This window comes from Tiliqua scincoides, chromosome 1 (assembly GCF_035046505.1).
Source record: "Tiliqua scincoides isolate rTilSci1 chromosome 1, rTilSci1.hap2, whole genome shotgun sequence".
In the NCBI taxonomy this organism is placed as follows: Eukaryota; Metazoa; Chordata; class Lepidosauria; order Squamata; family Scincidae; genus Tiliqua; species Tiliqua scincoides.
The window spans coordinates 207,189,870-207,201,823 of NC_089821.1; the positions used below are offsets into that span (position 1 = coordinate 207,189,870).

Below are 11,954 nucleotides of genomic sequence, written 5' to 3' on the forward strand. Positions count from 1 at the left end.
TGACCTTCCCTCAAATTCCTGTGGCACACCTGTGGACCACTTGCGGCACACCAGTGTGCCATGGCACAGTGGTTGAAAAAGGCTGGTTTATGGAGTTATGTCTGTGATAGCTCATTTACACGTGCAAATCACTGGTCAGTATTTGAGTCATCAGGTGACCAACGGGCCCTTATTTGAAGGCAGATTCATTTGAAATCAATGAGATATACTTCCAAGTAAATGAGTTTAGTTCTGGGCTGTAATACTATTAAAATGATCAGTCCTATTTAGTCTTCTCAGCCTTCCATTGTTTGAGTGTCCTAAAACTAAAAACAAATCCTCCTTTGCTAACTTTTGTGTTGAATTAAGACTCTATTGAAAGCTTCAACTTCAGCATAAGCAGCATATGCATGAAAGCCTCAGTGGATCCATTGTCCCTGTTATCCTGAACTGTCTGATAAGCTTCTGATTAGACACTAATCAGTTCAGTTCACTAATTCAGTTTCATGAATTCCACACTTCAGTCACTTATGTTCAACAAATGGCACAAACAACTTCTGCTTGATATTTCAGCCTTCCTTGAGCTGGAAGTGGCTCCTTGTAGAAGTTTATAGTATCAATCAGTTGGACTATAAATCTTTGCTGTGGAAACAGCCACTTTAGAGGTCCACCTGCACAAACAACTATCAGGCATAGAAAGTCCATAAATCTCAGGTCCAATGATTAGTGATTCTGGGGGTCTGTAACAATGGATGATCTGAAGCTACTGGCCCCAATAACTAATTCAGCTTGAAATGCTGATAATTTGCTTAGTTATTAGTACAGAGAAAATACAAACAGGCCATAGTTAGTGTGGCATGAAGTCAAGGGTAGTAAATTCCCCGTGAGGCCAAGGGGCTGCTGATATACTATCTTAATGTACTTGTGCATGGGACAGGGAGGGGGCAGGGGTGTTACCTTGCAGTTAAATGGCAAGTGGTTCAATTTAGTTTTTCTCTTCTTTGGATTTCTGTGGCTGAATGAAGCATAGGCAGATAAAGAGGTAAGATACTTTTGTTAACATATCCCTAAGAAGAGGGCTCAGTATCATGCAGTAACCTGTCCTCCAGCACAAGGCAGCTTTTGAGCTATCCCCTGCTGAGATGGAAATGGGTCTTGCTCTGCTACTAGTGTATACTTGGCAGTCTCCAGCAAGTGGGCTGCCTGTGTGCGCGCTGCTCGCTTGGGACAGTATGTATTGCATCATTTCACAGCCAGATGAACACTGGTGGTCCTAGCTGCACTGCCATCCTAGGGGCATGGGGCAAGGTGCTGTTCCCCCGAACTGGAAGTAATTGTGTTGATCTCATCATGTCACTGCAATTCCTTCTGGAATCATGCCAATAGTGGCTGCTAGATGGCAACTACTATCAGCACAATTTTGCACCATTCTGGGCTGCGTCCTCCTTCCCCCCCTTTTTATAAAGAGGAAGAATGAGTGGGAGGCCCAGAGCAGTGCAGAATTGCTTTTTTTAAAGTGAAAGAGACTAGGAGTGCTGTTGGCTGCTTCTTTCGCTTTGAAGGCAGGAAAAGGTGGTGGAGCAGTAGTGGATGGTGGAAGTATCCCCCTGGGCATGGCATCCTGGGTCATTTGCCCCCTTTGACACCCCAGGTACACCAGTGCAGATGACCCATGATGGATTCACATGATCATTTCCTCAACGTGCTGCAACTTCTGGATTGCCACAGGTGTTAGCACCCTGAGAAATACTTCTGGTCTTCCTAACAAAATCTTCAATGGCTTCTTTGCTGTTTGGGAAAAGCAGCAACATCCAAACTATATATCTGAATTCAGCTTTACTTTGAAACTGAAAATCTTCACTTGTTTCTCTCCCAGTAAATGACAGCATGGGGTTGAGACAGGCACATCTCTATTATTAGTATATGGCAGTGGTTCCCAAACCGTGCACTGTGGGGAGCTCTCCCAGGCCCTGCCATCTTGGACCATGCACGAACTTGCACAATCCGAGATAGTGGTGTCCGGGAGAGCTGGGAAGAAGAGGCCGCTGCAAAAGAAGGGTGCTGTGACCACGGTAAGTTTGGGAACCACTGGTGTATTGGCTGGTATATGCTGGTGAGGGAATCTGAGCTAAGTGAATTAAGAAGTCATTTGAATAACAGGTGAGCCATTGCTACCATATGAAAAACCATTGTTTTTGGAACACTTTGTTTGCCAGTCATTATGGAGAATGGAGAACCACTCCAAGTGGTTGCATTCCAGTGTTTTTCTCATTCCATCCCCCTGTCTTTTTAAATACCTGATTGGTGATTATTTTTCTGACATTAAATGCAAATGCAGCACCAGCATGTCCAGTATGGACTGGCAACATGAGACTGATGCTTCTGCTGGAGGAATGTAGTTTGCGATATGGCATCCTTTGCATTTCCTGGTGGTATGGCCATTACGATGTCCTATTTTTAAAAACTCTTTTTTGTAAGGCCTGGTAGCACGATTGGACTTACTCCCTCATAGGTATGCCTCAGACTGCAACATCAGGCACTGTAAAATGCCATAGGACCATTACAGTTGCCAGATCCAGGCTCTGAGGATCCCTGCACCTTCGGGGATACAGAAAACTCACAGAGTGACTCTTCCTACTGTTTACCTGCAATGACAGCAGGAGCTGCAGCGAATGTCATTTTGCCATCTATTAATGTTGTCTCAACAGGCAGATCTGGGCACCCTATGTAGTAGATTAAATTTAATCAATTGGAGTATTTTTATTTAACCATACAATGCTTGTAGTGTTAGAGATGATTATCTTTATTTTAAACATACTTTCATTTGATTTTAATGTACTCATTAAAATACATTTAATAAGTTAAAAAACTTTAAACACTTGTATTTGGATTTTTTGATGTTTTGCCGTAATTGTTTATGCTACCCACCCATCTCTGTATATCTTCCACCACAAAATTTCTGGTTATATACCTGTGTCCAAGTGGCAGGAATCAAATGCAATGAGAGGATCGTGGATGCACATAAAAAGATGCACCTTACAGCAGTTGAAAACAAGTGGTGTTGGATATACATTGTTTGAGGGTGGCTGTGAAGTCTATTACCTGTTGGGCATTATACCATAGTCTTTCGAGACTGAAGTTGCCAACCATTTCATACTATTCTCTGTGGCAACCAAAGTTCATGGTGGCTGTGGAGTCTTATTACCTCTTGGGCACCCCACTTTCATCCTATTGCCTATGACAACCAAATTCCATGGGGGGACTGGGGAAACATTGATTCTTTGAGCCCAAGTCCACAAAGTTCTGTTAGTGGGACAGCAGTAAAGCATGGATTAAGATCCAGTGGATGAGTCAAATCTTGTGGCAAGGAAGACATAATCTGAAGGCTGAGAAACAGTTAAAAACCAAGATGTTTACCTACAACATAAACAGGAAGGAATGATGGCTGTGCAGAGCAGGCAAATAGAATGTGACTGGTTTAGCAGAAATATATATACAGCCTCTCCCATTTGCCATAATGACCTGGTGCCTGCACTTGTGCCACTGGGAAAGGAGAGAAACAGGCTCTGATGCCCTATGGAGAAATGCTGCTCTCATGGAGAACTGGACTGAGATCTATCTGTTTATTCAGAAGCTTTCCCCAGAGAGTAGAAGTTGAACAAATGTTTGTAAGTGATGGAGTATTTATCCAGGCATATGAATACAGCTATATGAATACAGTCATATATTTCAGATGAATCCAGCTATATAGATATTGAAAGACAAAAACCATTTCTTGGAATGAATATTTAGTTTACAAGCAATTTATTATGCAATCTTTTAACATGGGTAAGGATTATGTTTTTTAAAAATTCTTTGTTTCAGTATAAGAAGATAAACTCTTTTTAAATAAAGTTTAAACCAAAGCAATTCTTTCAAACAGTTTTACACTAAGTCAGAAATACTACTTGGGAGAAGAGCTCTAGGTTTTCGGCAAGATGTTAATGGACTGCACTTCACACCACAACGGTGAATACAAGAAATTCTAGCATCTAGCATTCCCATTTTGCAGATGGGGAAACTCAAACCTTGATAGGGTGAACTTGACTTGCCAAAGGTCATGCAGGAAGTCTGTAGCAGAACTGAAAACAGAATCCAGATCCCTTGGCTCTGGACGATAGGTCTTAATCACAAGTCACAAGCTTCTGTGTTTCAAACTTTCCTCTCTTGAGAATGTACTAATAAATGAGGTAATAATTTTCCAATAATCAGACATACAGCCCAATCTTATGCATGGTTACTCATACCTCATGGACTACTTCCCAATGCATGGTTTAGGATTCCAGCCATAATTTTGTTTCAGATTACAGCCGTGATTTCCAGCATACTTGCTGGAGCTGTCCCACTGACTTCAGTGGGACTATTCTGAAGTCAGTGGATTACATCCTTTATAGGGCATTCGAAAATCAGGACTGGCCACGTGGACAGAGGAGAAAGTGGACAGAAACAGCCAGGGAAAGAATCCCATCAAAACACTATGGGGATACCAGAATAACATTTCACCCATGTCCATTACTGTAAAGCTACAAGCTTCTCCCAAAGCACACACAAGAGGTCTAGTTATGACACACAGATGAACTGTTCCTGTTCTTCTGCTGGAGAGAGCGATGGCGTGCGTGCACTGCTTGTCTGCTTTCCAGGGACATCTGGATGGCTGCTATTGGAGATGGACTAGATGGATTCTTGGTCTGATCCAGCAAGACTCTTCCAACGTTCTCATCTAATTCACTGTCATCACTGCGCACAGGCTATTTATGCCCACACAGGAGTTTCCCACACACCCTGTGCTGAGGAGCCCAACCCTTAGCATGCTCATATATTCATACATTTGTATTGTGCTTCCCGAATATGATTAGCTTCATATTTTAGCTGGGGAGCTGAGGCTGAGTGGTTTGCCTAAAGGCTTGGATAATGTTGTTTTGTGAATTCATGGCAATATTCAGACCAAAAATACTGATTTGCAGCTCAGCCTCTCAGCCATAATACTATACCAAATCAATGCAAATACAGGATAAGACCCATGGTCACAGCATGCAAGCAAAAGGGTCTGTGCAAAGAAGGAATTATGTGCCTGGGGCTTTGCATGCCAGCACAAATCCTTCCCTGGTGCACACAGGATGTAACTTCCTGTCTGTGGACAGGTAGGGAATCTGCTTGGGTTTTGCAAGAATGCTCTGAGACTGAGCATCAGGTGCACTGAATGAACATGTAAGGTGCTCCAAGTGCCACTGACTTTTTCAAAAAAATTTTCGTTCCTCCAGGACAGGATTCCTGTACTTGACGAAGCTCATCCAGACACATCTTAAAGTCCTCCAAAAAAGGAGCTCCCTCCTTGGGTAGCATGTTCCCTAAACCAATGGTACTAGCCCTTGACTTGCTTCCCTTCAGCCTCTTAAGAGTTGTGTCCGCCTGAAGAAGAATCCTATGTCAAGAAGCCAGTGTGCAAGTTCTACAAGCCCCTGGTTTGAATCAATGCCCCTCTGTACTCTTTGAGTCTGACCCACCTTGCAGGGTTGTTGTAAGTACTGAGATCACTTGTGATGCTGTGCTTTAACTCATTTCTGCCTGGCCCCCAGGCGTACACATTTGGTCCCTGTTGCGTAAATGCAACGTTGGACAGAAATGGCTTAAGTTAAGCAAGGAGAACAAGTGCGCTCAAAAGATCAGTATTTTCTTGTAAAAACTTAAGAAAACTAAAGGAAACGATGTTCACCATTGGAACGGAGGGGGAGAGAAGGAGAGAGAGATCTTCCCACTTGCCTATTGAAATATGAGACCCCTACTACTAGGCACCACCACAGCCCCCCCAACTGCCACCTCTTCAGCCCCCCCAACTCAGACCCACCTCTCGACCACCCAGAGTGTGCCAAGCGGGCAGTGGCCAGGATGGAGGCGCTTGCCCTGCCCACCTGGGGAGTCCCTCTTGGGTGTCCGCGGGGTCCGGCCCCTGGGAGGCCCCTCCCCTGGGCCGCAGCCGCCCACCCGGCCGGCCCGCCTCTCCACCACCCCCAGATAAAGGCGTCCAGGTCCCGCCGCCCACCGAACTTCCTCCCCAGCGCCGCGCTTGCCTGCCTGCCGCTCGCCCTCCCCAGGCAGCAGGCAGGGAGGACGCCTGCAGAGGGGACGCCCGCCCCCCGGGGCCAGCCACCCCCGGCCATGTCCACGGGCTCCCTGAGCGATGCCGAGGACCAGGCGCCGGGCTGCGGCGCCGGCCTGAAGGGGGAGCGCGGCTCGCCCCTGCCGCGCCCGGCCCTCGAGGGCGACGGGCTGGGCTCTCCGCCTAAGGGCCGCCCGGGCAAGAGGAAGCGCGCCGCGCCGGGCAAGAAGAGCCCCCCGAGCGGGGCGGGCCAGGAGGGCAAGCAGGTCCAGCGCAACGCGGCCAACGCGCGGGAGCGGGCCCGCATGCGGGTGCTGAGCAAGGCCTTCTCGCGGCTGAAGACCACGCTGCCCTGGGTGCCGCCGGACACCAAGCTCTCCAAGCTGGACACGCTGCGCCTCGCCTCCAGCTACATCGCCCACCTGCGCCAGATCCTGGCCAGCGACAAGTACGAGAACGGCTACATCCACCCCGTCAACCTGGTGAGCCTGGCCGGCGGCGGCGGCTGCGGGGAGGGTGCGGGCAGGCTGGGCCAGGCGCGCTCCTGGAAACAGGGGGCTGAGGCTGCCCTCCTAGCCACACTTGCCTGGGAGCAAGTCCCATCTACTGCAATGGGACTTGCTTCCGAGTAGGCATGCATAGGATTGGGTTGTGAGGTTGCAATCCTCGACACACTTTTCCTGCGAGTAAGTCCCATTGGCTATAATGGGCCTTACTTCTGAGTAGACCTGCATAGGATTAGGCTGGGAGGCTGCAATCCTAGACGTGCTTTTCCTGGAAGTAAGCCAAATTGGTTATAATGGGCCTTCTGAGTAGACATGCATATGAGTGAGCTCTAAGGCTGCCATCCTAGCCACACTTACCTGGGAGTAAGTCTCAATGACTATAACGGGCCTTACTTCTGAGTAGACACGCATAGCATTGGGCTGTGAGGCTGCAGTCCTAGACACACTTACCCGGGAGTAAGCCTCATTTTGTATAGTGGGCATTGCTTCTGAGCAGACACGGCTAGGACTGGCATGTGAAACCGACGCGGAGTCTGCGGAAAGAAGCCAGGGAACGAGCGCCCTCGCTTTCCCAGGCAGTCCCCTGCGTGGGCCAGCCAGGCAGTCTCGCCAAGCTGTCCAGGCGCAGTGGCGGAGAACAAGGCTTCCAGGGCGGCTGGCAGCTCCTGGCTTCGCCGGGTGGCGCCCCTCCTCCCTGAATTCGGAGTAACTACCACGCTCCGGGGTTCACATGTGTTCTTTCCAAACGGGCTCTCCCCACCTGCAGTCAGAGGTTTGGGGACCAGTCCTCCTTTGGACCACAGTTGATGTGGTCTACCACAGCACCCTGGGGTACCTGGGACGGATTCTCCTTGGGGGTCCCCCAGTGTGCAGCTGGGAAGGAGTCTGGCCAGGATCGCAGCCTAGTGAGGAGGCTCCAGAAGTGGGCATCATTCAAGCGGCCAGGACTTTATCCCCCTTACTCCCGCTCAGGACTAGACTTGGGAAACTCTTTCGAGACTCCGGCTACCCTCCCCCGGACCCGGATCCATCGGAGGAAGAGATTCGCTTCCCTCGCCACCTTTACCCCTTGGGTTGGAGCCAGAAAAGTGCCCGAGGAATGAAAACTAAGGCGCCAAACCCAGGAATCCGGAATCCGTTTGTTGAATGTCCCTTATTGGAGCCCTTCAAGTTCTTGCTAGGCGCTTGAGATGCAATTTGAGGCACACAGAGTGCTAGTTTAGGCTGCACTGCTATCCACACTTAACTGGGAGTAAGCCCCATTGAACAGAATGGAACTTACTTCTGATTACACATGCTTAGGATTGGGCTGTCAGAGCCCAAGCCTGTGCATGTCTACTCAGAAGTAAGTACTATTATAGCCAAAGGGGCTTACACCCAGGTAAGTGTGGATCGAAGTGCAGCCTTAATCCGCAGCCTATGGCTGTCTGTTCATTTCTAAATTCTGTCTCCAAGATTCTCTTTTTGTAAATTATAAGTTCATGAAAGGAGGCGATAAAGCCCCTTCTCTAATTCCACTCTTGATTTCAAGGACTGGGTTTAGAATCTGGAGAAAGGGGAACCACCAACAAAACATAACTGGTGTTTTTGTGAATAGGATGGTGGATTGCGTATCTTTTCCCATTAGGAGTACAGGATGCGGAGGTCAGGAGGCAAAACATCATTTCATGTGTGTTTAGCTAAAGGCTGTTATTTCTTCAACTTCCACAATTGATAATTTTTTAAAAAGGTGGGAGTGCATTAACATCACAAAGAGCTCTCTTGCTCTCTCTCTCTCTGTGTGTGTGTGTGTGTGTGTGTGTGTGAGAGAGAGAGAGAGAAGATTTAGAGTCTAAACTTAGTTTAGATGGTCAAAGAACCACTTTCTTTCAAGGGCACAAGTTCAGTGGAAGAACTGCAGTTATTTCTCTCCTTTTGTTATCAATATTGTCGCTCTGGAGAAATGAAGAGGACAGCTTGGTAGGCACCAAGTGACCTGGGTGGGGCTGTTGTCTAATTAAAATACATTTTAATTATTGTCATATATGTTACAACAATTTCAGTAATAATAGCAAGCGATTCTGTAGATATTGATAACAATCAGGCTATTAATTATATTGGCAAGCGTTAAGGTTATTATTGATTTGGTAAGCTGACAGGCAAATACCTCACAAACATGGTTCTATCATTATATCGTTATCGCCATCTTAGAGCAACAGATTGGTTGGGGAGATTTTTAATTAAAATGTAAGCACTGTGTAGTTATTTTTAAAAATCTAAAATAGTGAGATTGCTTATCCAGAGACAAAATGAGATGGCTAGAATAGAATTCTAAAGTTTTAAACTGATACATTGGACATACGGTCATCAAAAAGGCTCTTGACCTCAGTGCAACTTAGGGGGCTATGGAAAGTCAAAGTGTATAATAAAAGAGTAACAAAATCTCTGGTTCTGAAACGCTTTTAGAAAGAGATAGAACTGTTATCATTTTCAAAACAAAGCAACAGTGGGGGAAGCCGTGCCTTGACATAACCCAGAAGAGAATGGACAGCTTTTTATCTGTCTGCCACAATATGCCTTTGTGACATTAATGACATATGTTTTGAAAAATATTATCATTTCTATCAAACATGACATGTACTGGTATCTAGGAAGAATAAAGTGTGACCCATTACCCTGAGGATTAGAGAGAATTATGATTATAGAGAGTGTGCGCAAAAGAGTGAGCGGGGGGGGGGTGAAGCCTTTGTGCAGTGAAGCATTTTAAGATTGCGCTGGAACTCTGTGTAATACGGTGGAGCCATTTTAAGAACCTGGTTACGCTCAGTAGCTGTCTAGTCGAACCACTTCTTCTCATTGTTTAAAAAGAACACCTGGGTAGTCTATGAAATTCTGGCAGTTGGCTCTGCTTTATCACAGTTTAAGTGCCACAACATTTGAATCATGCTGATTTTTTTTCCCTCTCTCTCTCTCTCTCCCATGTCCTTTCTTTACTCTTTTTCTCTCCCTCCCTCTCTCTCTTTTTCACCCTGGCTATAGACTTGGCCCTTCATGGTTGCTGGCAAACCAGAGAATGACCTGAAAGAAGCAGTGAACACAGCTCGGCTGTGTGGTCCGACAGCATCCTGACCCTGGATTTTCCAGCACGGGAAAGCCAGTCTTCTTCGTGTGTGCGTGTGTGAGTGTGTGTGTGAGAATGCTGGAGGGTGACAAATGGAGACAGCAAGATTGCCTCCCCATGAAAGAACGCTGAAACCGAAGAGGAGACAAAAAACTCCCCCTCCAAAAAAAATCCTAGCACACTAAAGTGCATATATTTAACTTTATTAACTTGTATATATTTGAATATTCTGCAACAAGGCCTTGCTGGTTCAAGTGCCATTTTCTGGATCCGACCCGACTTTGCCACTCTCTGTCTTTGTGTACCCTACTTTGAAGAAGACAGCAATTCCTAGAATCCATTATTCCGATAGTCACATCTCTCTAAAAGAACTCACATTAAAATAAATTTTATGGATATATTTTCTTCAGACAGATTTTGCTATATTTTGTGTGAATTAAAAAATCATCCTTAAAAGAACAAAAAAACCCAAAATAACACACACTGCTGCGATGTTTTCTTTATTCTGTTAAAAAGAGGATCTTGTTACTTGTCAAAGTAATGGTTCACCTACACACAAGGAAACTTTAAGAGGGCATGATGCATCACGATGCAAAGCCCCAGATTATGAAATGTTTATTTTTCTAATTAAGAAGACCGTGTGCTTTTGGGGGATGGTGAGTGGTTTAGGGGCTAGAAAAGCAGCATGCAGTGGCTTCCAGAGAGAGAGAGAGAGAGAGAATTTCCAAATATGGAACAATATCATTTTAATTGGGAAATAGATGGATTGTGAAGTTAGGAATGGAACTAGATGGCTTGAAGTTTGCAGCAGAATCCACATACTGGTTACAGGAGTGGAATTGGTTTTGGAGGCATTTTCACGGTAACGTTTTTAAGGTGGAATAGAATTATATTTATTATTAGCAAGTAGAAGAGAATTAATTTGAAATTGATCTGCACTATAGCTAACAGATTATTTAGGACTCTTTCACAAGCGACACATGCCAGGCTTTTTTGTTTGAGTATAGAATCTGTTGCAAGTGAGAGCAAGAGTCACATGGAAGTAGATACCATTTGTTTCAATATTGACTAGTAACAGCTTGTTCATAGCGTTCAAGTAAGTTGATTTCTACTTAGAAACATACCCACTGATTTTAATGAGATTTATTGCCATATATGTGTCTAGCATTTGGAATGAAACTTTAAATTGAAAATAAGTTTACATAAAGTGTTTAGGACTGGGATGTTATGTGGAAATAAATTCCATTCACCTTTTACATCTTGACTGAGCTGAATTATGGATTTGGCTCTTGTTTTGGATCTAGTTTGGCTTGATCTTTGTTAACTCAGATAGATAGCAGGATTTTTTAAAAGATGCATCACAGAGTGCTGCATTCAGTGAGGCTTTGGATCCAAGGATGATATGGAACCCAATCCTACGTAGATTTGCTCAGAAGTAAGTCCTGCTATTGACAATAGGGCTTACTCCCACGTAAGTGTGGATAGGATTGCAGCCGTAGTCAATAAAAGCAATTTTTTTAGGGCAATAAGCAATTGTTTAAGTAGAGATAATTATTAAATTATTACCAGGAGCCAATGACGGCAACCTCTTAATGTTACCATCAACTTAAAATAGCAAGGGCACGAACAGGTGGTTTTGGTGACATCCTGCAACCCAAACTTCAGCACTTTTGGGAAGTTTTATAAAACTTATCTGTTTGAGTTGGTGGTTCAGATTTCATGAGATTTAAAGAAAGTTATTCTGTTTTGCCTTGGCAATTTTGCTTTTGCTATCCACTTAAGATGAGGGATTGAGCAGGCTATAGATCTGAGTGAATAAATCAGCTATAGTTTTAGTGAAGAACTATAGATGTAGATATAGATATATAGCACATGCATATGTACATAAACACACAAATACAGCTTACATTTTGCAAACATCAAAGTGTTTTTGGCTGTCAGTACAAATTCTTTTTTCCCTTACTCTAGTCTGAGGTTCATTGATTTAAGTAAAGGAGAAATGCCAATACCCCTTCATTTCCTCAGTCAGAGGTGTGTCTCATTTTGTTGTCCACTGGGTGGCTAGAAGGAATTTTTTGCATGAAGTGTTCCAGAGGTGTTTAGAAATCTAGGTGTGCTGGACTACGTGTGTACCAAATTTGAGTTTTCTACAAGTTGTGGAAGCTATCTAGCACATCTGATACGAGTGTGAGAAAAGAACTGAAGCCCTGTCTTCATATTATGTGACCCATGT

General features: G+C 45.0%; 1 protein-coding gene across 1 annotated transcript; it reads left to right on the top strand.

Moving 5' to 3' along the window:
• Window positions 1-6,085: 6,085 nt before the first annotated feature.
• TCF21 (transcription factor 21) lies at window positions 6,086-10,408 on the top strand. The gene is made up of 2 exons (XM_066611210.1): window positions 6,086-6,597; window positions 9,640-10,408. Exons 1-2 carry the CDS (start codon window positions 6,175-6,177, stop codon window positions 9,727-9,729), a joined length of 513 nt encoding a protein of 170 aa, XP_066467307.1. The 5' UTR covers window positions 6,086-6,174; the 3' UTR covers window positions 9,730-10,408.
• Window positions 10,409-11,954: the final 1,546 nt, after the last annotated feature.